The sequence below is a fragment of the Elgaria multicarinata genome, chromosome 7 (genome assembly GCF_023053635.1).
Source record: "Elgaria multicarinata webbii isolate HBS135686 ecotype San Diego chromosome 7, rElgMul1.1.pri, whole genome shotgun sequence".
Lineage (NCBI taxonomy): Eukaryota > Metazoa > Chordata > Lepidosauria > Squamata > Anguidae > Elgaria > Elgaria multicarinata.
The window spans coordinates 29,606,281-29,632,313 of NC_086177.1; the positions used below are offsets into that span (position 1 = coordinate 29,606,281).

The window sequence follows — 26,033 nt, forward strand, 5'->3', positions numbered from 1 at the left end:
AATATTCTCTTGCAAAAAATTCTCTTACAAAGAGAAATAATTAAAAAGAATGTGTTGAAGAACTAAGAGAAATGAGTAATTAAGGGAGGTATCTCTTACTGAATGTGCTGCTCTAAACAGTGTACAAACTTGTGCACATTCTCAAGATACACATTTGTTAAGGAACCTTTTAACGTTAGCAATAGAGGATCTGGTAGTAGAAACCGAGTGACACATACACACACAGACTGGGTCCAGACAACATGATAACCAATGGTTTTTTATTATTATTATTATTATTATTATTATTATTATTATTATTATTATTATTATTATTTATTGCATTTGTATACCACCCCATAGCCGAAGCCTTCTGGGCAGTTCACATAAGGTTTGCATAGTCGACAGTTGATTATTTAACACACCATGGGTTATCATGTTGTGTGGAGGGAGTCTTTTAACCAACAGTTGGTTATTTGGCTGAAATAACCAAAGCTGTGCAGAGCTGGCTATTTCAACCACCATTGGTTAACATGTTGTGTGGAGGGCACCGTTTGTTATTTCCTCAGCCACCATTGGTCATTTTGTCAACCACAGAGTCACAAGGCAAGAGAGGTCAAAGTGGTGGCTGACATTCTAGTCTGGCTGGCAAGATAGATTTTTGGCAGCAATGGCTGATGGGATACTAGTGGGAGGACTGAGGGGGGGAGAGGGAGGATGAGTGAGTCAACTCACCGTTGAGGAAGTTACTCAACACTGATCCTAATCCACACCATGGTTGATTATTATGTTGTATGGGGAGTACCTCCTAAAAAACAAATATCAAGTTTATTATTATTACCCCACCGTTGACTATCATGTTGTCTGAACACAACCAATGGCTCCTTCAGTAGCTGGGGAATTTATTAAACACAAGCAAGAATTTAAAAGGTACACTCATTAATTAGGAAAATTATCTTCATAAAGCGATCATGAATCAAAACAAGCAAAATACACATGAGCATGCAAGAAACCTTCAGCGGATGCAAAGAGAACCAGATTGTGTGGAAATCAGTTTAGTTCTCTCGGCAGCTAAATCCAAGGGCTTTGGTGCTTCAAGCTAGGCCATGGACATGCATGAACATTCTGGCTGATTTGGGATGAGTTTGTGAGTGTGAAGAGGTAAAAAGTGGAGATTAAATACATCAGAGTCCCTAACCCTCTTGGGAAGGAAAAAGAAAAGTTTGGGGTGAGCTTGTAAGAATGGAGAGGAAAGAAGGGATCTGGGGAGGCTTGTCCTGACAAGAGGCAGTGTGCTCGAGCTAATCTTGATGCATGGTCACAGTAACAAAAGGGGATGAGGGAAGGAAGTTACCTAGAGCTCTAAACACATCCATTCCAATTTACAGCACTATGTACACTATGTACTTCCCTGCTCCCTTTAGCAATCTTTCCCACTGACCATTTCAGTCTTCTTGAATTGCCACAGGAATTCCCACCATCTGTTAAGTTTGAAATGGGTAGCTGGGAAGAATGGAAGCAGAGGGAGCAAAAAGGGGCTTTGATCACAATTTTTCTCACTAGTTGGCCAGGGAAGGCTACATTGAATGGATGGGGCTCCAATCAAATACAGTCCAAAATTAGATCACATCTGCCCATAAACACACACACACACACACACACCATAGAAAGTGAGGAGAGGGGGCAGAGTAGGAATCTACAATTTCTATAAGAACCTTCTGAAAATAGGATAGAAATTCAAAGATACCTCTCCCTAGATCCATGTGACCCATTCCTTAGCTGATATTTGGGGCAGCTTGAAACTCTTGAGCGTCAGTGTGTGATGGGGAAAAAATTGTCCATCTTAAAAAGGGCTGTTGCAGATCTCAGCCTGTGGTTTGGTGAAAACCTAAGTGGCCAGACTTGGATAAGATTGGGCAAAAAGTAGCAGAGAAGCAACAACTGTGTTATCTTGTGCCCTGGTTTCTCTCTGGGCTGAACCACAAGACTTTGGAGTTTGTCCTTCTCTGAACAACCAGTGGGTGCTCTTTCTGACAGTGGGGTGGAAAGGAGACAAAGATGGTTTTCAGGATCACAGATCCAGATGGTACTGATCGAACAGCAAGGAATGGAACTGATCTAGTGAGCCGGCAAACTGAGGCCTAATCTACACCAAGCAGGATACTGCACTATGAAAGCAATATGAAAGTGGTATATAAAAGGCAGGAGCCACACCAAGCAGGATATAGCACTATGAAAACGGTATATGGTATGTGTCAATGGGCCCCAACAGTTGTCAGTGCACTTCAATACAACTATAAAGCAGTAGTGTTGCTCCTGCCTTTTATATACTGCTTTCATACCACTTTCATAGTGCAATATCCTGCTTGGTGTAGATTAGGGTCCAGATTTGGAGTTTTTATTCTATTTGAAATAACATTTTTTTTAAAAAAACAACAATCACAAAGGATTATCGTACCTGGCATGGCAAAGATACAAACAAGTGAGGCAACAACATCCAGGTGGTCTCAATAACAATTCTGGGCTAAAGCAATTGTGTTGAGACAACTCCTTGCCATAGTAATCTTGCATTTATTTATTTATTTATTTATTTATTTATTACATTTCTATACCGCCCAATAGCCGGAGCTCTCTGGGCGGTTCACAAAAATTAAAACCATTTAATTTTGCATGTAAAGGACAGGGTGATGAACACTCCACAAAGAGGGTGCAGAGCTTGCAGGCATTCGGGGACTGTGTTCTTTTGCAACAATGAAAAACGTTTTATCTATACCTGGATATTGATTTGATCTCACATCAAGAAATCACTTCAGAAAGGCAAATGCATACATAATTACAACAGAATTTTGCTTATCTTCCTATTATTGAATATTTATATTTTTTCTGAAGTTGCTATTGCCAAATTTAACCTTATCTGCATGACTAGTAGAGCCATTATGCAAGGCTATTCCAATGCTACTCTTCCCACCTTGGCTTTGGTAAGGATTTATTAAAAGTAAACATCTCTCTTTCGAGTTGTCAATTCTTTCTGGAACCTACAGTGCTTGCTCTACACAGAGCAGCTTGCTAACATACCCCCAAACTATTTCTTGTACTTTTTAACTGTACACTGTATGTTGTATTACTCACCTTTCCCTAAGCTGTGTAAAAAGTAGAAAGAGAAGTGAGCAACCCTTGGAAGCATCAGCAGGCAAGATTATACTGTCACAAGGTGGCTCATGTTTCTAATAAAGATCTTAACTTTTTCAAGTTAGTGAAAACATATGAGTTTAATTACCAAAATAACCAACTCCAAAAGACAAGTCCTACTGGAAAACAAGCTCTCTTTGCTACTCTGTTCTTTGCTGTTTACTGAGGAGAACTTAATGGTATCAAATGCCCATCAAGGACCTCATTTGCACAAAGTAACTATCCTATAATTTTTTTAAAAAAAAATCAGTTTGTTTCTCAGTCTATAATTCATGTCATACCTTAAAAATTGACAGCAAAACCACAGAGTATAATGATGGTTTCCTGCCTTATGCTAAAACACACTCTAGTAATCTATGAGTCATATTAAACATTGGTTTGGGGTTTTCTGGATGTGTGAGGTAAGCAATTATTTTAGTCATTTTATGTGGATCCATCTTCATTATGGGTAGCTGCAACAGAACTGTCTAATGAACATTACTACTAAAAAGATACTGTATCGTGAAAATACAAACCCTCTTTGAATGAAATTTGTTTATTCCAGAAATTTGGCATAGTTAAGCTATTAGCTTGGGCTGGGGGCATCTGCACTTCATCTAATGGATCTGTGAATTATGTTTCTAAAAAAATCATATGGTTGCCAGTGTTTAAATATCTTGAAGAAAGAACATCCAAAAATGAATGTATTACTTGTGATGAAACACACAGGTAATATTTATTTATTTATTTCATTTATATCCCACCTTTTTTCCTCCAAGGAACCCAAGGTGGTGTACATAATCCTCCTCTTCTCCATTTTATCAACTTAAGCAGATGGGATCCTCCTTTCGCCCAGCCCAATGCCAGTTTTTCTTTAAAAACTAAACAGAGAATGCTTCCATGCTTCTATTTCTTCTGGATTTAAAGGAAGGTTGGTAATTAGGACAGGATCATTTGAAAATGAGAGTTCTTCCTTTTCTGAAATGTTCTTTCACATTAACCCAGATTTTTTGGTAGTGGATGAAAAACGCCCTTTTCAGTTGAGCATAAGAGTTTTTCGAGAGGATAGACTGACAGAGTGGAACATATAGGTATTTGAATGACACATATCTGTGAGTTCACTCCTGATGTTATGGGAGCCAGACTGCTACGGAGTTTATTGATTATCATTTATGTAGCTGTAGCACTATCAGCTGATCTACAAAATGTAAATAATATGGAAAATTCCCTTAGATTATCCAAAATCTCAACACCAACTGTAAATAGAGAAGAAGTGTTTGGTGAGAAATCCTTGTTGGACTGTTGATAAATCACCTCCATTTGTTCCAGTTTAGCATGCTTTCCTTTCCTTCATGTGCCTCTGGAACAAGCAGAGATTGGACGCCCATAGTGTTCCCTTGGCCTGGATGTACCCAGTAAGCTGCCAGAAGGTCAAACATCTTTGTAATAATATTTTATTTAGGTTGGCATATACTAGCTGGATCAAGTTCATATTGATGATTTTAGTTCACTCTTAACGACATTTGTATAGCACCAATTTCCTAAGCTCAAGTCTGTTTACATAAAAAAAGTTTTTTTAAAAAAAATAATCACATAAAATATAATACACAATAGTTATAACAACGTAATTATCCTTCATCAGATATTAAAGACAATCTGACAAAATAATCTATGCCATTTCACCATTGCATTGATTTCCAGTGGGTGGGTGGGAAGGTGGGGAGAGGTTCAGTTTCTACAATCTCAATTTCAGTTTCTACAATCTCAGTTTCAGTTAGCCTTGGTGTAGGGACAGGCCAAGTAAAATAAGTTGTGGTGAAAAGACAGTTCAGGCTAGACATAATGGCAAAGAAAACAAACACTCCTAGAGGCAAAGAATGTAATGGGGGGATGTGTCCTCTTATACAGAGAACACTCCTTTATTTGCAAAGCTGGTAGAAAATTGTCCTCTGTTTTGAAGGCAATCTCTCTTTGAAGGGCTGTCCAGTCCAAGTCCAGAATTGTCAGAAGGAAGAGCTGGAAACTCAAAGTTGCCCATCAATAGCTCTTGGGCAGCAGACTGAGCAAGGCACATAGGTCACCTGCTCACAGTCTTTCACACAATGGTGAGATGTACTGTATTCCTATTTAAATAATAATAATAATTATTTCCAAATGTTCATCTATACATATAAAATAGAAAGTCATCATCATGAATAGCACAGAGAGCCTTCATGGATACAGGAGGAGGCACTCCTCTTCAGAACATAACCCTTCACAAATAGAGGGCAATGGAAACGCACAAGGAGGGCATGGCACTAGACCGTTCCCTCTCCTCATGCATTGATTGTGCACATATCTTGAATGCCTCGGTACTAATACATATGACACATTTTGATGTAGTGATGAAGCTACCATGAAAGTGGCATTGTTCTTAGAATGGTGACCAATACAGATGCCTAGTGAATGTCAAGGTTGTGATTTCCCCACATCTATGGCAAAACCTATATTTCAAAACTATTCCAAGATGTAGTAGATTATGATCTGAAGATGTATTGTAAAGGTTTTGGAACATTCACAAGATGCGTCACTCCACTAAAAACAGAAAGAAAAAGGTAATTGCAAGTTTCACTTCAAGTTTCATCAGCTTTATGTAAAAAAGGGTCATATGAAATCCCTCTCTGACATTCAACAAATACAGCATGTGAATCTGAGATTGGATTCAGATTTATGCTGGATCAACTACACTGATGGACTTCCCTGCCCCCTCCTTCCCATGGCAGACCTTCCAATCCCCTGAAAATGCTAGACAAAGACTCAGGAGACCCTGATTGGTTGGTTGAGCTGTGATGGGGAACCCAAAAAATCTTACAGAAGGACTTTTCACAAGTGGAGTCCTTCCTCTTGAAAAGGGCATATCCTGGATCCAAGCCCTGCTGCCTGGTCTTAGAATTCAGTGGCAGAGGAAATAAGGCTACTCCATTTTATCCTTGATTATCTGGTTTCAAGCCCAGTACAGTTTTGCACTCTGTGCTGCTAAAGAATTACTTCTATGCTGGGATGATTCTCCAGTTAACATAAATTGGCTAGACCTAAGGTTTATCCCGGGATCGTCCCTGCCTGCTCCCGGGATATCCTGTGTGTCATTTACATGAGCAAGGATGACCCCGGGACGATCCCGGGATAAACCTTAGGTCTAGCTAAGGCCTTAGTTAGCAGAGTTGATTCTGAACATGGGGACCCAAATCTCATTTTGATAATATTGATTTGAAAAGTCATGGCTACGGAATGAAAAGTGGGAAATGCTCCTTTGGGACAGAGAATGTGACAGGAGGAGTGTAAGAGAAATTCTGTGAGGGCCTGCTTTGCTGTAAACAAGCACCTGCAAATGGTTGCTCTTTGGAGTGTCCTACTTGGACTCGCATATTAAAGCTGTCATCAAAGTAGATCTGATTATTTTGCACATGGCTTTCCTGAAAGGATGTTATGATTTTCTAGATGTTTGGTGGCTGGCGATAAATTAGGCTTTTATGATGTCATGTGAAAGGCCATTGCTTGGATTTCCTCTTCTGCTGAGCATGCTGAGGGATATGTTTTGGAGACCTCCTCTGAATACAAAACTATCCCACCTTCTTTTATCTTAACCCTTTCATTAATCATTTGCTTTGTAAAAAGAAAGAAAATGCAATGCAAAGCATATTAGAAACTGTTGGTGATTATAGAAGATAATCTTTATTTAGCTGTTTAATTATAATAAAAATCATACAGAACCTCCTACTAAAACTCTGTTTTGTTGTCTACTATTGATAAATAATAAAGAGCAAGCACTGTTATTGTTAATGAAGCATGACTATCAACTGGGAGTAAGACCCCAAAATGCATTGCCTCCATTCCCACTTCTCAAATTCATAGAGGCATAGACTACAGATCCCCATCAGGCTGTCCCTATGTGATTTTAATAGGGACTGCAGGACTAGTGACTATCCATTAGAAATATCTGGAGAAAATACCTCTCACCCTGGAAATACCCTGATACAAGATATCCATATAAATCACAGCCTTGTGACGCTCTCTACATGTTTTAAAGCACTTGTGTCCTTCAAACTTGGGCTATTTTATGTGTTTCAGTTTTCTAAGAGACAGCGTTTTATGAGTACCGTGAGAATAGTTCAGTGACATCATTTATCATCTATTGAAAGCAGCAGATTCTGACTTTTATCAGTGATTTAAGTGCAGTGTCAGGAGAAGGACTTTGTATATTCACAGGATCATAGAGTAAATGACCACTCTTCTGTGATGCAGAACAAGTCATCCATCAGTCTATCATACATAACAGAGATCTGAAACATAAGGTGTTTTCAAGTCGAGAGCAGGTGCCTTGTAGACACAAATGTGTGTTGGGAAGATGTTTAGGACTCTTGTATACCGTGAGCTAGGAACAAGCACTACTAAGGTAGCTGCCTCATTCCACGAACTGAATTGTCCTGTACTAAATTACAATTCCTTGTCCACATCACCTGGAAGCCAATACTAATGGGTTTCCACTATCCTCTCAAATTTGAAAAAGAGTAAGGAATGTATTTTATGGGATAAGTGGACCAAATCAGAGAACAGGCAATGAACAAAGGAGGAAGTGCTGCAGACATGTGAAGGGGCAAGCTAAAGTGGCATCAAATAGGCACTTGAAACCAGAAATAGTGGCTGTTAAATAACAATAATGTAAAGTGATATTTATTTATTTATTTATTTATTTATTTATTTATTTAGAGTATTTTTATCCCGCACCTCAGCCAAAAGGCTCTCGGAGCGGCTTACAATGTATCAATAAAGAAGACAGTCCCTACCCTCAGGCTTACATTCTAAAAAAAAGACATGACACACAAGGAAAAGTGGATGGGGAGGGAAGAGGGAGAAAATAAAAAGAAATTAAGGAGACTGTTTAGGCTGGTGGGAAGGCCCTGCTCCGTCCTCTCATCTCCCAATGGAGGGGCAAACCAACAGCTCCTTCTTCCCCACAAGGTGAAGATGTTAGCCCTGTGGGGGGGGGGGTGTCCAACTGAAGCAGGCTCCGATGGTGCCTGCCTGCTCCAGTCTCCCTCGCATCTTCTTCCCCACAGGGTGAAGATGTCAGTTAGCCCTGTGTGTGTGGGGGGGGGTTTCCAACTGAAGCAGGCCCCGATGGTGCCTGCCTGCTCCAGTCTCCCTGATACTGTGTATTAGCCATATGTTGATTTATGGTGGGTGAGCTGTAGGAGTGGGCATAGGTAAATTTGAGATCCATATGAAAGGTGGAAAAATATTTATAATTTCCCCATAAAACTTTAAAAACTTGTATTTTACTGTTTGAAGAAAAATTAGGATGTAAATCTGATAATTCTGAATCTTTGTGTTTGGCAGTAGCACCGCACTTTGGTCCAATTTCCATGTTCCTTTTTGGTATGATGAAGTCTCCACAAGCTGATTTTACCATGTCAGTTTTATGTAGTCAATATGTTGTTTGACTAAATGAACAAATACATGGGGGGATGGGACCTTCATGATTTCTGACAACCTTAATTGCCAGAGGTTCAGTCACTGTGATGTGGTAAGTGGCAGATGTCATAATGTGCCAACCAGCTCAAACAATATATTCAACTCAGGGAAATAACATAATTAAACCACTTCATATTGACTTTACCCCATGTCTCATCTATAATAGGAGACTATAGAGAGTGTCTAATGGGTTAATCTGAAGCCTGTTGAAATTAGTATTGACTTTAGTCGTTTTGGGATTAGCTTTCCTCCTGAGGAGGTTATCTGGATAAAGAACAATTTTTGGCAAGTGAAGCAGTCAAATAATTTGGCCTATATTTTCATTGCCAACCATGTGATTTGGTTGACATAAGCCCAAAGATAAGGTCTACATACGGTCTCTGAAGAGATAGATATGCTTTATGTCCCTGTTTCCATCAAAGCAATTAAGCACTAAGTTGTGCAGCACACAGTGCCAACTCCCTGTATTTTGCTCCATTTGCCAGTTTATCTCCATTGTCAATGTGCTTGTCAAAGTCCATGCTGACTTACTCCCTTTCCCTGAGGTTGATCTGAAGTCTTGTTTTAATGCAAAACAGCATTCTGTTGCCCACCCACCCCCGCCCACCCCATGGACAATACCACCAGTTCCCAGCTTCCTGAATAAACCAGACAGTTTGCTGTTTTCTTGTCTCTTATCACCCCCGTCACTAAAGGAGAGGTCTGGATTCAGCTTCAGTTTGTGTTGATACACTGCAGTATGGTGGGAAACGTGGAGTGACAGCTATTCATTACCATTTTTATCAGCCTTATGTTTATTACTTCTTCGGATCCATGTACCTTGGCTTTTTGGAGACATTAGCCTGAAGATTAGCAGGCAGGGTTTTGGTGAAAGATGGGAGAGGATGGGCTTCGATTTCCTGATTTGTTACTGACTTGGCTGAACCTTTTAATGGGATCTTATCCTAAGATGTGCTGAGTGTCAACAAAACCATGAAAGCAATGGAGGGCTTAGGAGCTCAGCACCTTTCAGAATTGTTCCTAATGGAAAGCATCTTTACTCTCCCCGCCTCCCTCCCTCCCACCCTCAAAAAGCTGATCTGTTTGTATGTTTTTAAAGAATTAAATGCTTCTTTGTTCACATTAGGTTTAATATTTAAGTGCAAGTGAAACCACTTTATAGGAACTGCCTGCATATCCAGTCATTTTGGGTGTTCATGAAAATTATGCTTTCCTTAAAAAGGGGGGTGGGTGGGGTTAAGCTATTGTTCCAAGAGTAGCCAACTCATACTAAATTAATACAAATGTAGATGAGGAACCACATTCAGTGGCATTCTTCTATACCCTTGGTATTATGCTTGTTCCAAAACTTTACTTTTCTAAAAATAGTGAAGGAAAAAATGAAAGCTGGATGCCATTCATCAATGCAAACATTACATGCTAGATCTTGGCCTTGTTGGCTAAAATATATTGACCTTCCTTTAATTGACTGTTATATGACAATGCTAGTTGGGGTTGTTGGGAGTTGTAGTCCAATACATCTGGAGGGCACTGGGTTGGAGAAGACTGCTTTATAGACTGCATGGTTGGTTCAGAAACACAGCAAATATTTATTGTATCATCATGCACTCCCATTCCAGAATGGTAAGATTTCAGGGCAGCACTATGAGGTTTAATTCCCTTTTGATGACAGTACTGGATGAGAGGTGTATGACATCTTTTTAATATTTTATTTACAAACATAAAAGGGGTGTATCTTGGACAATATCAGTTATTTCCACCTAGAAACTCTCAGCTCTGTGTCTAATTTCAAACTGCAAAAACTGTTTCTGTTCCCTCCTTTCTTTAAAGGGTCTGTTACCTTCTGAAAGCCAGATTGCAGGCCATCAGGAAAAATATCCACAGTCATTAAGGACCAATAACATTATTTTGTCAAGTCCTGGGCTAAAGCATCAGATTATGCTTTAGGCCAAACTATAGTGATAGACCAATTCAAAGTAATCGAGAGAAGGAAAATACACATTAGCATCACATTGAAATGACAGGGTTCCAGATCACAGGTTTAGATGGTTTATATAGATATCATCCAACCCTGTGACATAGATTGCTATTTAGACTATTTATGGAAATTTGGGAGCTAAGGCTGTTTAATTGCACAATCTGTTATGGCATATCTACCTTAATTGCTGTGATTGTATAAGATTATAAATAATAATCCCTATTTATAATTATCAACTCTTCTGTAACAATGTTTATCTGTTTGGCTTCTTTTGTGAGCCCTTTAAGGGATACAGACACACACATTTGATTAAAAACTGTAGGTAGCCACCCTAAACCCTTTATATATGGTGGGATACAATTCTGAATAAATATAATGCTCTTCACCAAGAAAAAAAATCTTTCTTTAGACAGAATGTGGTATCGGTTCGGTTATAATTTAAATGAAATAATCCTGTATGTTTGCTTGTACTGCTCAGTGAAACATTGATGTGGCGCTATTGTAACACTATTTACTGTAACATTATGCTTAAGTGTACCTGCTTCCATATCTCATTCTCTGCACTTTCCAGCCACTGCCCTGTGTCTCAGGATTAGGTTTAATTTTCAAACAAACAAATACACTTTGTCGCTTTTTGGAACTGTGCTAACAACCCCCTCTGCTTGTGCTATGAAGCTTCCAAATACTTTGCTAAACAAAATTGAATTAGACATTAATAAATTGCATAGTGAAACCAGATCGTTCACCTAACGAGCTAAAATAAAAGCTATGATGACACCCAGAACCAGAACTCAGGAAATAGGATATTTACATAAAAATGGTTTGCATTTTTTCCTACATCTTTCATTTCTTTATTTTTAAAAATTCCAGACCACACTTTAAAACTAGTTCTTTGATACAAAATATGTGCTTTTTCTAAAGCTATAAAACTAAGCTACCATAAGATCAAGTTTAATAAATGTAATTGCGTAGCATTTGACACTTAAACCTGCAATTACAAAAAAGGGAGGATGGTTTTTTAAAAGCCTTGTTAGATAAACTCGTGCTTTTCCCTGTCCTGGATAGATCATATCATGGCTAAGTGAATTTAAATCTTTGGGAGATTTGTATAGTAGTGTTAAACATCAAAAACTTGGCTATTCACTTTTAGCTGTTTCGCCAAGTACTTGGTTTTCCATAGTCAAGAACAGGTTGTAACTCACATTTTAATTTTGCAATATTTAAGCCTTATTTTTCTTTTAACAGAACATAAAGATTCAGTGTAGTATTCTGTTCTAAAATATATACATAAAAACAAAAGACTTCACTGTTTTGTTTGAAAATAGTTTTTTTTAAGTGCTGACAAATTACTGAAAGCATGAATGCTGGTTTTGTTGAGTACTGTACGTTGCTCTCCATACCATGCTGAATTCTTTGAAAAATAATTTCTTGGTTTTCCTCTCTCTCTCTCTCTCCACATATACACACACACCCTGCCCACTTACCTTATGTATTTTTAGAGCCCAGTAGCAACAAAGAAAAAGCATTTGTAGAAAAAATAAACAATATGAACAATCTGTACTTTGAACTCAGATTCATTTTTGTTCTTCTCCAGAAGAAGCGGAAGAGTGGCAGGACTGTGTTTGACTTGGTCAGTTGACTTTCGATAACCATTGTGCCTTAAGAAAGTAAAGTCCTGGCACAGAGCTTCAGTCTGCTTCTGAGCTGGCATATAGTATCTAGTTCAGACTAAATCTGGAAGTCCAGTAAATGCAGATTTAACTTCATTAAATAGTTTTAATAATGTAGCTTTTGTTTCATGATGCTTTTTTTAATTGGCCTTTTTAGTTCATTGCAATTACTCTGTTCTTAAAAGCAGGAACTATTTGCAGAAATACAAGCTATTCACTACTACAGCTGCAAATGCAACCCTTCATACATTTATTCAATAGATCATTGAGTTGCATACATTCTACTTTGTCTTCATGTAATCATTTGTATTACTACATGGTAGTGAATGACTTATAAGTAAGAATGGTATCAAATAAGAATTCACTTATAAATCTTTAACCATTTCTTTAACAATTACAGTGCAAACTTTCAGAGAGAGACAGAGAAAGAGAGAGAGTATATCCTCAGACGTAAATCCCATCACATCCTGCTGACCAGATCCTAAGTATGTTTAGGATTGCAGACTTAAAATTGTATCCAATTTGAGTCTAACAAGTCCCATTCATTTCAGTGTGTCTACTTCAAGTAGGACTAACATTGGTGACAACCCTATAACATGGTTTTGCATTTTCTGCACCAGTAATTAAATAACAAGTTAGCACTGGGTAGAATCTACACATTTTACAACAGTGTTTCTTCACTTCTGGCTTGCATTAATAAAATTCACAAGTGATATGATTAAAAGCTGTTCTTGGCATCACTTTCAAAAGCCTAAAAGCAAGCTGCTCTTGTGACTGCTGAATTGAACTGAAGTCCCTTCCTCCAATATCAAAACGTGACCTTAATGACAGTAATGTGGGTGGATAATGACAGACAGCCATGGTGTCTGTGTGTGTACAATCATGATAGGAAACTAGTTCACATCAGCATTTTTCACAAGTGATAATATATTTTAATTTTCTGTAACTGTTCATCACAATGCTTTTTTAAAAATTGTTTGAGTTCTCTTCTTTCTCCTCTCTTGAATTACCAATACTTACAAGTGAACACCTTATAGTGCCCTTTTTTCTTAGGATTGTTTGTGAACAGGCCTTTCTGCTTAATGAAGAAAGTGAAATTCAAAAACTTGCAACTGGTTCCAATTACAAAAAAACCTCTAGTTGTTTCATTGGTTAAATTGTGTCTCCAAACTGTGGAGTTTTATCAGCACTATCTTGAAGGAGAACATTATAGCGTCATGTTTGCTTTTGGATTTACTTCTGTAATTTAACAAAAGGGCACAGCAAAGGGAGTCCAAGGTATGATGGGTTCATTTGAAACTGCTCAGCCAGTAGCAACTCTTGGGATGTATGATAACTTAATACAAGGTGTTCTCTTTTAAAGCATCAATATGTTTTGAAGTACAGAATGCACTGTAATTAGCCTGTACGGTGATTCTTAAATGCTGCCTCCTGGTGATTTGTAAGCCACAGCACTTTGACTGGAAGGAACTGTAAAACTTTGAAAAGAGGGGGATAAAGAATCTAGAATGTGTGGATGGAGGAGTCTATAATGAAATTGGAGTGAGGTGTTGTCTATCAACACTTCTGTAACCATCACCTTGCCTTTCTACTTCTGCTGTAAACTAAAAAGTGATCAGGCAGAGGGTTTCTTTAGTTGAGGCTTTGCTTCCATGTGTTAAAAGACAGTGTTATCTATGTATATGAAATTCAAGTTGCTCAATGAATAGTGGAAAAATAAAAACAAATAAGAGACACTGCCCCAAAAAACTCTGTCTTTTTCTTTCCCATAGGATTTTCTTCAAGGTGATTGCACCAAAGCAAAGCAAAGACTCAACTGGAAACCTAGAGTCACTTTTGATGTAAGTTCTCCATATGCTTGAAAAACAAAAGGGAATAATTTTAAACTCATTTACAACAAAAACAGACCAACCAAAATGGGATGTTTACAGCAATTGAAGTCTCGAACGTTTAAAATTGAAAATTCAAGTACTCCTGTATAATGAGGAAGGTTCTAATAGTAAGAGACTAGTTCTCCAGACATTTACTTCAGTGAGACTGCCTCAGTGGTTAGCAATCAATGGATTGCAGCTGCAACAAAACTTACTTCCAAGTAAGCATGTTTCCATTCCTTCTACATCATCCCAAATATGTTTATATAGAAGTAAGGTACATAGGTGTATCATCTTGTGGACATCAACAAAAAGTATGACTGTGCACAGGTCCTGTACATAGAAGCGGGAATTTTCCAAATGAATAAGACTCCCAAGATTCTCCATCCAGCACTGCTATAGGACTTTTTTTCTGTCTAAACATGCATAGGATTTGTGCCCTTAATTGATGTAAATGGAAGAAAGTTGAGCATGTGTTGATACAGTTGAGATGATACAGGGCTGGATGGGGGTATTAATTATTACGAACAGTTATTTAGTAGAAGCTGGTGCAATTTTTACAAGCACGTTCCACTGAACTATCACAATAGTAATCAATAACTGGGAAATGTTTTATTTTCTCAAGCACAACATTTTGCAGGCTGAGTGCTGGGGCAATGTGATGTCCCCAAAAGGAGACATGCAGTGCTGAGGAGAACAGGGAAGATAGGATGCAACAAATGAAAAACAAATGTACATTCATGGCAGCAAAAACAGCCCAAGACATTTTGGTGTCTGCGGCCAACAATCCAAATCATGCTCACCATGGTGGTAAAAATACCAAAACATCTTAAATAATTGAACATTTACTGTCCTTTAAAGGTAGCCCAAAGTGTGCGGCCTGCCTAATGATAGGATCAACTCTGGAGGGCACAATACATTGATTGTGTGAATGTACCACAAAAGCTGTTCTTGTTTGGGGTGCAAATTAGGAAAAAAATAGCCTCTAGAGGAGAAGAAGATGTTATTGTGGGGATGTAGTTTTCACTCTAAGAAAGAGCTTAACATGGGTCTATGTGTCTCTTCCTTCTGGCAGGAGCTGGTGAAGGAGATGGTGAAAGCAGATGTGGAACTTATGAAGAATAACCCCAATGCATGAATCTGCTCCTCTTTCTATACCTGGTCAGTCAATCATGACTGAGGCTCTAGGGATGAAGCCTGATTATGAATCACACAGATGACATTAATGGAAGTGGGGGGGGGGTGACAATCAGTTCAGTGAGGGTTGGATGATTTGCTGCCATTTTATTTCCCTGTGCTTGTGCAATGGAGCCGGATTATTTTTTCTTTCCAAACCTCAACCATGCATCATGGCTTTAAATTACTTGCAAAAGGTAGTCTGAAGTAGTGACGCTTTTCCTCCTGATTATGTAGACAAAATGTTGGAGGCTAGTTTGCCATTCCAATTCATTTTCTTTTGATATTAAAAATATCTTTCCATAAATTAGACTTTACGGTGCATTTTAATGCATTCTCCATTCTCCAAGGGGGTGGGGGAGGAGAACTTGCTCCCTGAAATGAAGTCTCAAAGAAAGGTTTGGAAAAACCAAGATGCTTGAGGTTGATGGAACCTGCCATGGCTGTATTCCCCATATTATTTAATCATATTAAACTCTGAACATTACAGTACACCTCCCATTTAATATCTTACTGATCAGACAGAGGTCTAGAAAAATAAAATTTGTCACACGTGATTCACATGTGGATTACATACTATTTCCTACACAGATGTGCTTTTCATATGGGAAGTGTAGTGGAGGCAATGTTATTGTATTCAGTGGGCTTTAACATCTAGGGAGGTGTTTCTGGGCAGTCACTCTAATATTATTTGTTCAAAGGGCAAAGAATCATACAAAGGGATGGTGTTTTCTCCTAGCAGCCTCTCAATATTTTCCTGTCCTTCCCACTACCAAATTCCTTTAAAGTTTGGATAACTCCTTCATACTATTTACAGCTACCTCATCCTTTTTAGACATCTTTCCACAGTAGACCAGGTTGTTATGTTTTTCTCCTTCAGGTCTCCAGCTTGGTATTGTGTTGTGTACATGTTGGGGGGACCCATGACAATAAGCTTCTCTATGCAGCACCCAAATTCCTGCACACAGCTGAGCTATTCACATTCCATCCTGTTTCTGCTTACTATAATTAGACATATAGGAGCCTGAAGCAGCCACAAAGATGGCCTTAAAACGATTAAATGGGGAGGAGGGAAATCCAAACTTCAAGGCAAGTAAATATTGTTGAAACATTTGGTGCCAATGTACCTGGGTTGTGCAGAGGTCGTGGATCCCATATATTGCTCTTCCAATCAGCTTATTGTATTTATTATTGCATTTATTTTGCACCTAATCCTCCCTCTTTACTTCTCTTAACCTCTTTACCTTGAACCTAAAGCAGGAAACGTTTCAAACTTTTGACTGGCTCAGTGTACTCAATAGCACAGCCACAGAACAAAAGCTGCGTGCCCCCACATTTCTAACAGTGGCTTGAAGGAAAGATTGGGCAGCGGAGCTGATACCTGCAGTGTTAGGATTTGGACCACTTTTAGTCTGTCCAGCAAATCTCGCATGGCGATTTTCTAAATATATAAAGAATCATTGTGTCTTGCAAAACTAAGACGGAAATGGGTGGGATAAAAGGGGGGACATGTGTATTTGCAGCTGAGAATAGAGCCTATGAAGAATTTGGGAGGAGAGGGTAGCCCGAAAGAGAGAGGGGAGTAGGCAACAATCTGCTTTCAGGAGGTGTGTAGTGAAGAGGGAAGGCGTCTAAGGGAGCTGCTTTGCCCAGGCTGCAGGACGGGGAGAGCAAGGGGAGAGAGAAGGCTCTTTGTGTGGCTGCGAGGAAGGCGGGCGGCGCGATGGAAAATGTGTGCGCTGCGAGAGGAGGTGGTTTCGGAGTTAGCCAGGGCTTGGGGCCGAGCTGGGCTGATGCTCAGAGGGGCAACAGGAGCTAGCTGGGGCGGGAGCTCCCAATTGGGACCAGATGCTTCCTCGAGGCTGGCCTCGCAGCGGCAGCAGCGCAGAGGCGGAGTGCCGCCGCCGCCGCCGCCTGGCGCTTCTCGCCACTCCATGCAGGTGCAAGGAAGGGGGCTCGGAGAACAAGAGGGGCTCTTGTTTGGCTCGGGCGAGGAGGGGCCTGCCGCCGCCGCCGCCTCCTCTGCCTCTGGGCTTGCCAAATGGAGGAGAGGGCTCCGCCGTCCAGATCAAGCCGGCCTCTGGGCTTTGGCTCTCCCCGTTTCAGGCTCTCGACGGGAGGGTTCAAGTGACCTGGGCATCGCGAATGAAATCGGATCGTTCTTAAACAAACAAACAAACAAACACATAAGACCCCCCCTCCCCTTAGGTTCTGCAAGAGGAAGGAGGCGTGCCAGCCGGAGCTCGACCTGCCCCGTGTTGTTGTTGTCCTCCTCCTCCTCCTCCTCCTCCTCTTCTGATGATGATGTGCCTTTCCTTGCCTTTCGCGGTGCCCCCTCCCGCACCCAATCCCCGGAGCCTGCGGGCTCCTTTCTCTCCTGTCCTCGTCCTGCGACTGGTAACTCCCCGGTAGGTGTCGGAGAGATTTCAGCAGCTGCCGGCAAAGTGCTCGGCACGGAGCTACAACTAGGATCGACCAAATAGACGGGGTGGGGGCGGGGGCGAGGGCGAGGGCTCCAGGCGCAAAGCCGCCTGCTGCCTCCCAGCCTGGCCAGCTGTAGGCCTTTTGAATCTTCGTGCGAAAACAGCTTTCCTCTCCATAAGGACTTCGTGCTTAGTAACCGGGGCAAGGGGCGGGAGAGGAACCGTGGCTCAGAGCGCTTCTCCGCTACGAATTAGCCTCTTCCCTAGCAGATCGGCTTCGTTGGGACTCAGTTTTACACCAAGGTAAACGGAAGACAGGAAGAGATCCGAGGCAAGAACGCACCCCAGAGGGCTGGGAGTCCAAAGGAGAAAGCTCAGGCACGCCTTCTTGGAAGTCAGCTCCATCGCAAGCAATGGAATTGGGGTGTCTTTAACGATAGGTCACACATCAACACTCAGGCGCCGGCCTTCATCACGTCCAGGCGGTTGTTGGGGGTGGAGGAGAGCCAGACCCAGCCAAAACGCGAAAGCCCTGAAAATGTGATACAGGGAGCTAAAACAGACCCATGAAGGCTTTATTTTCAAGTGGAGAATTTCTACAGACCTGGACTTCTGGCGCCTTATATTAGGAAATGTACATTTTCATTTCATTTCATTTTTTATACGACGTAAATGACCCCAATGGTAAAACGGATGCTAATTCAAGGAAAGTGGCAGGTTGAGAGCAGCAGGCACCGGAAGGTTCTCCTACGGAAGTCCCATAGGAGTAGAGACCAAGAGAAGAGGAAGGCGGGGTGGGGGGAGCAAGCCCAGCCCCAGACCACTGCCAGGAGTCTTGCGTCAGGACCTACAGCAATGGGAACTGAATTTGCGCAAGAAGCTGCGGGTTTCTGGGTGGTGGTTTTTAACAATCCCATGATAAAAGCATTCCAAGATCAACTTTTGATTGATCTCGGGGCTCAATCTTTGTCCCCCTGAAACAAAGTAGAACAGCACTACTGTCAGTAGAAGTAGTCGCAAAGTAATGTTTCTGGATTGTACTACCCCTTATTTTTGCTTACTATTCCCCCCTCCCTTCTAATCATTCCCAGCATGTCTCTTGTGAAAACCTTTGCTTCCATTGCGTTTCCCCGCTCCCAACTTCGTGGGGATCCTCTAGCAACTTGTTCGGTGTGTGTGTGTGTGTGTGTGTGTGTGTGTGTGTGTGTGTGTGTGTGTGTAAGAGAGAGAGAGAGAGAGAGAGAGAGAGAGAGTGTTTAATCAGTGAAAATGAGCGGTCGTGGTATCATCATCAAGGAGTTTACTTTTCATTAACCCAGATGGCCCCGCCTAGGCTCATCTCACCCACTCATCTGCTCCTGGTGGTAGGCAAGTCCAAGCGATGGCACGTAGTCACCTCTTCCCCGGTCCCGCCGGACGACTTCAGTCCTGGCACCCCATATGCGATCGTATTAAACGGACACGCGTGGCAGCAGGTGATTGCGTGTAGGAGGGGAGGGGAGAGGCCCCCATCCCGGGCCAGCGTTGCCTGCGATTCTCGCTCCAGCAAGGAGCGCGACGCCTCTCGCCGCTTCAGGCGTTCTGAACGCCTTGGTTTCAGCCACAGACTACAACAACCTTCAAGAAGTAAACCGAGCCGCCCGGGGCTTCGAAATCCTCTCGCCGTCTCAAGGTGTGTGTGGAGTGGGGAGCCGTCGCGTCATCCACTCTTTGCAGAAACTCTTTGCAGAAAGAGAGGATGGAGCTGGGTTTCGTTTTATTGCAAGAAACACGTGCAGTAGCGAAAATAGGTCGGTCGGTCGGTCTCCACATACAAGCATTCCCCCCGCCCTCTCTCCCTCTCTCTCTCTCCCCCCCCCCCCCTCAGGCGTGAGGGGCGCACCTCCCTGGCTTAAGACTAGACGGAAGAAAAACCAGGCAGAAGAAATGAGTCCAGGAAAACTAGGGGCAGGGATAGGGATGTGGCCGATCTCTTGCGCCACAGGGTGGGGCAGTTCAGAGTCCGAAACCCAGAATTAGGCCCTGTTGGTTCATCGGATGCTTTCCTGCACGGCTCTTCGAGGACCGAGCATGAGGAGTGGCGAATTATTATTATTATTTATTAATTAATTAATTAATAATATGGTTCAGCAGTCTGCATGTGACCGGCTCTTCTCTCCCGCCCAGCCACCGCTCTGTCTAAATACTGGCCTTTGTCGCACGGCTGGGATCCGGCCAACCTCAGGCAGTCCCTCCCTGCCTGGTTCCTCGGGTCGCCCTCCCAGCCTGAAATCTCGCCGTCTTTCCGATCGCTCCTTCGCAGAGCTCGCTAGACCTCGAGAGCGCCAGCCGGGCGTCCTCTTGACAAACGCTGCGCAGGGGGCGCGGAGGCGAAAGAGCGCGGCGCTAGAACGGCGTTTACGCAGGAGGGGAGACCCTCAAAAGATCTCACCGGCGCCCAAACCCGCTCCTTTCCAATCTCTCACGTCGGCACGCAGCAAGTCCGAGAGAAATCAGGGGGACCCACTGTCAAGCAAGGGCTGGGTGGGAGGGGTTGGCGCGTGGGGGGGGGGGGTTGGAAGCTGACATGCTGTGACTGGCGGCGCCCTCCCCGCGGAGGCTGGAGACCCATCCTGGCTCAGATAGATGTGCCAGTATTACAGAGCATCCTTCCCTCCCCGCCCCTTTTATTAAAGAGAAAAGTTATAATGCGATAAATATAGAAAAGAACTAGTGACAATTTCCTCTTGATTGTCGCCTGATGCGCGCTCTCTTCTTTCTCTTACGTCGCTCTAAGATTACCTCCCCGGCGTGGCTGCAGAGACTTCTGCTTTAGCTCTGGTACGGGAGACTTGCCGTATCAATTAAAGGGTGATATACGATACCTGCCCGCTCGCCCCCAACCCTAAACTGAAACTAATAGGTGATTAGAAAGGAGTCTGAGGGCCCCCAGGATGGACGGGTGAGACGGATGGATTTTTGAAAGTATGAGATCAACGTCGGCGATGGCAGAAGGAAGGGATCGCCGCCTTCTCTGCGCTGCGAAGACAAACGCGAGGGCGTCCCTGAAGGAAGGAAGGAAGGAAGGAAGGAAGGAAGGAAGGAAGGTCCCGTAGCAAAGCCACAGGAGGGCTTACTTTTAAGGAGGGGGCGGGGGCTTAGGATCGGGACAGGGGAAATACGCTTTTTCTAGAGAGGCCTCTCCAACACCTAGAGTCTCTCCGCCTTCGGGGATCTGCCAAGAGTTCTGTGTTTCTCAACCACACACAGACACAAGTTTCCCCAAGGGCGGCACGCACCACTCCCAGGTCCACATCCTCTCGTTCCGGATTACTCAAGCCATAGTCCACGTTATTTACTACTGGATTCGTAATCCCACACTCGCTGTAAGCATCCAGGGAATGGTTGAGCGGGGTGTGTGTGGGGGGGGGGGGGGAACAGAGCCGTCTCATTGTTGTAAACCGCCCAGAGAGCTTCGGCTGGGGGGCGGTATATAAATGTAATAAAATAAATAATAAATAAATTGATGCCCCCCCCCCCCCGCGCTCGTGGTCAGAGGCGAACGCGGTTGAAGAGAAGAGGCAACGCATCCGCGCTGGTGGCGATCTTCACTGCGCGCCTCCTTCTCCGACACTGTTTTGATTCTGCTTCAAGTAGCCATAACCCGGGCGGTTTCCATAAACCCTGAGTGAGTGTGACATTCGCAAGAGGGCAGAAATCCCCTCCTCCCAGGCCAGCGGCGGCTCATTTGCCTCCAGACACAACAAAACCCCTCCAAACAGACAAACACTGCCGCGTTGGGACTGGCGTAAGCAAGCCAAACAAAAGCAGCGCCCGGCACTTTGCAGTGATTCCCGGCGTGGGCGGCCGGGCGGGGAGGAGGGCGTCGCGCGCCGCGCGCTGGATGCGGAGGGGACGCCGCGCCCTTCACACCGACTCGACCTGCTGCTTTCGGTGTTCAGTTTTGACCACTTTCCGGGCGATCGAGCGCTTCTTGATAGCAACAAGTGTTTATGCGGGGAAGGGAGGGGTGTGTGTGCAGAAAGAGACTGAGGAAAAACGGTGTGTTTTTGCAGCTGCCTTTTAAGATGGATTTAAAAACCATTTCAAGAAGAGAGGGATCCTAGTGGCTTGGTGCCACATAAACAGAAATGGGTCTGCGCTTTCTAAAAGATGGTTCTTATTGAATTTCTTTCTCTCTCTCCCTCCCCCTCTTTCTGTGTTTTTTTTAAAAATTATTTTCCCGTACAGATCCCCTGTCAGGCTCCTATTAATATTCAACCCTCATTCTAATTTTCTCTATGACAGACAAAATTCGGAGAAAATTTAGCTACAGAAGCAGAGGCCGATATCAAGACCCCACTTCGAAGCAAACAACAGAGATACACGGTTTGCTATTTAAAATCCAGTTTTAAAACGCAATCCTAGGCATGTTTACTCGGAAGTAAGCCCCACTGTCTTCACTGGGACTTTTACACAGGATTTTTCTTTAAAAGAATCGGCATTGATTAAACATTGCCCTTTTTTACACAATGTATTTTCATTTGATGTTTTACCGAAACGTTCCTCACCGACCCCAGTAACTCCTGTTCTGCGCAATGCTAAACTTGTTTACATACAAGTAAATCCCACGGAGTTCAGTGGGACCTACTCTTAGATAAGAGTGCGTAAGATGGCAACCTAAACTGCAAGTATTTATCTTGATAATAATCACTCTCGCCGCTCCTTGGCGCTTGCTCCCCTGTGAGTATATTTAGGATAGCTGTGCTGTTGTGCAATCCTATTCATGCCCACTCAGAAGTAAGTTTCAACGGGATTTACTCCCAAGTAAGGGTCTACAGGATTGCAGCCTTAAACCTTTTCTGAGAAGTAAAATAGTTTTAGGATCCCGTGTGTCTAGCAATCCTATGCGTATTTACTTGGGAGTAAATTAAAGCATTACTTTTTAGAGGTCTTATTGCTGTTTATAATTCAATCCTCTGCCAGCGCTTTTAACCCAGGCCGATTTGCTCACGCTTGCTTACTTAAGAGTAGGCACAATTCTGAGCTCAACAAAAGCAACAATCTGGCTGGCTTTTCAGCTCGCTGAAGAGTTAATAGCTCCAAATGTGTTGGTTTTCCTGCTTTCTCCCAGGGGTGATGGGGGAAGGGCGGGAGGAAGATCGGAACGGGGATAATTCTGTCTTCTTTTTGTAATTTCCAAAGAAATCGAGGTGAATTTTCTTTTGAGTTGTAATGTATCGAGCCGTAATTCTCCGCTCCACACGCTCCCCCTAGCAAAAGGTCAGGTGAAAGTCTCCTGCAGGTAAGGTTCGCTCCCTGGCGCACAAATTGTTCTCTTCTGCCCACCCAGGTCGACTGAGATCTGTTTATTTAGGGGGGCAGAGAGAGAGAGAGAGAGAGAGAGAGAGAGAGAGAGAGAGAGAGAGAGAGAGATGGTCTACCAGCAATTCCCATCGAAAGACGACTGGCAGTCCAAAAGTCCCTGATCTACCCCATCCCATATATATATATATATATATATATATATATATATATATATATATATATATATATATATATATATATCCTTCTCCCCCCAGCCCCACTTCTCCAGCCACAAAACTTTGCAGGAACATCACCATTATCAACAACAACAAAAATACTATTCAGTTTGCAGTGGCTTTTTTTTTTTTTTTTAATGTAGAAAGCCTTCCCCTCCCCCTCCCCGGTCTAGTTTTCTCTCTCCTATGTTACCGCGCGAAGCCTTGAAAGGTTAAAACTAACGCTGGTTGTGGGTAGGGGGCAGGAAGTCACTCGGGGGGAGTCGCAAAAAGAAACTGAGAAGTAAGTACTGGAAAGAGAAAGAGAATGTGTGTGCGTGCATGTGGATTGGTATTAAAGAGTGTCATAGCCGTGTGTGTGAGAGAGAGAGAGAGAGAGAGAGAGGAACCCACAGCCAATCCAGGGATTTCTCCCTCTTGTTGGCACCGGATCAAGCGAATCTTGAGTTTTTAAATCAAAAGCGAAACTGTTAGAAACAACAACAGCAGCAGCCCTCCAATCCACAGCCCAATGGCCTGGCCAGTCCAGACCCTGCCCCCAAACCTGTGAATAGAGCTCAACAGATTTCGCTCTGAGAGTCCTGACTTGGAACAAAGTCCCATTTATTTCAGAAGGCTGCCCCCCACCCCCACCCCCACCCCCATCCCGGCACGCTTGCTCGGAACGCGTTCAGGTCCCACTGAAATCCACACGGAACTTACTCCCAAGTCGTGCCTGCGTTTAGGAGCGAGGCTTTAGCAAAGAGAGGCTTCTTTTCACAAAGTAGAGTTAAGACGGGACACTGTGCGGACGTTGGTGTTCGGCCTAACTGGTTTGAAGATGGCCTGCCAGGGGGCTGGTTCTCTCAGGACCTCTGCTGGCACTACTAGACTTTCTATATACATTCGGAATGGAATTACAGGGGCCTTCCCGCCGCCCGACCATATAATAATATGCTCAATATGCTAGTAAATTGCAAGTCGGTCACGGAAAAACGAAGAGCGGCGCGGGGAGGAGAGACGGAGCCAAGTAAACACAAACGAAAATAAAACGCCAAACGGTGGGAAGGAGGTTGGGGCGGCGGGGGCCGGGGAGGCTACTCTAAGCAATCCAGGAGGGAAGAAAGGGTGTGTGTGTGTTTAAATAATAATAATAATAATAATAATAATAATAATAATAATAATAATAATAATAATAATAATAATAATAATACACGTCTGGAAGTCCGCAGAACAAAGAAGCAGGCCCAGCCTTTCGCCCTGGCTTCTGATTCCTGCGCTCCCCTAACAGGGCAGCCAAGACACCACGGGCCAGACTGACTCCGAATGGGTTTACGGACAGCGGTGCTCGAGGGGCACCGATCGCCCTCTTTGAAAGTCTGAGACGCCGCCCTAAACTGGTGCGTTTCTCTTTCGTAAGTGAAGCGCTGGCAAAGTTCAAAAGGAACTTCACTCCCATTGACAAAGAAGCGTGCGCAGGACACAAGGCCTTTAGATAGTAGGCCCGAGATTCCGGGTAGTTTGGGTAGCCTGAGGCTGCTATCCTATACACACTTGCCTAAGAATAAGCCTCATTGAATTCAATGGGACTTACTTTTGAGTAGACATGTACACGATTTTGCTGCAAGTCTGCAAACCTGGTGTGCGGTTGGTTGGGCCCGAACTCAGTGGGGACCCTCTCCTAAAAAATTCATAGGATCGGCAGTAACGTGACGATGAACAATGATAACGACAACACCTTTTGTTTAAAAAGCCAGACCACTCACTCAGAGAATGACCGTCACAAGCTCACTCCTGCTTTTCAATGCGATCCTGGGTTGCTTTTGATTTTTCGAAGGTCACTTGGAATTGGTTTAAGGCTGTAATCCTATACACATTTACTTGGGAGTAAGTCCCATTGAGCTCAGCGGGGCTTGCTTCTGAGTAGAGACGGATAGGATTGCACTACACAGCTCCTGGCCATTCTGCGATCGCCGTCCTCCTTACTGCCTTTACTGCAATGTAGTCTCCCCCGTCTCAGTAGGACTCCTCTACTTCTCTGGCGCTCTGTAAGGGGTTGCCCGTTGCGGGTAAGTATCTCACTGCCAAGTATCCTCGCCGAAATTCCTATGCTGTTATTCTAGGGCTAGTGCGGGGTGTAACTTTTTCGGGGCTTGCTACCTACCTTGGCGGGACTCGGCTGAGTTTCATCTCTGCTTTCTTTTCACATTCTTTATTGTTGTTTTGTTTAAAGGAAATAACCAAAGCCCCCCTCCCCCACACACACCAACGTTATAGAAAATAACAACCACTGAATGTAAGGGAGACTGGCTAACAAGAACGAGCGGTTTAAATGGAAATGGACTGGTTTATCGAAGCCGTTTCACAAGGACGTGCAACTTGGTTCCACCCAACCCAATCGGCTGTTGTTAAAGGGCGATTCAGGAAAGACCGACATGCAGGCTTTTCAGAGCTCTGCTGTCTCTGCCCGGTCCCACTGAACAGGAGACACCTGGGGGCTGCGATCCTAAACCTGCTTAGACCCATGCGCATCCATTTGGTTTGCTTCCGAGTAAACATGTGCTCCCCACCCCCGGAGAATTCCGGGTGTTGATCTCTTTTCAGCATTTGTCGTCGCTAATGGGCCATTTCCAGGCAATTCCTTTCCCCCTCCTTCTCGTCCTCAGGTTAAAGGGCCAGACTGCGCTTTCTTTGCGCGGGGCTCTTCCCCGCTTCTTCCACCCCACCCCCGGTGACCTGGGAGCGACCCCCCCGCC

At 43.3% G+C, this 26,033-nt stretch overlaps 1 protein-coding gene across 1 annotated transcript in view; it reads left to right on the top strand.

Moving 5' to 3' along the window:
- GMDS (GDP-mannose 4,6-dehydratase) overlaps positions 1 to 15,660 on the top strand; it is a 352,937-nt gene extending 337,277 nt beyond the window's left edge. The window contains exons 10-11 of the mRNA XM_063130302.1: positions 14,079 to 14,147; positions 15,253 to 15,660. Of these exons, the coding sequence (XP_062986372.1) occupies positions 14,079 to 14,147; positions 15,253 to 15,315 (132 nt within the window). The 3' untranslated portion in view covers positions 15,316 to 15,660. The remainder of the gene's footprint in view (positions 1 to 14,078; positions 14,148 to 15,252) is intronic.
- The last annotated feature ends 10,373 nt before the right edge of the window (positions 15,661 to 26,033 follow it).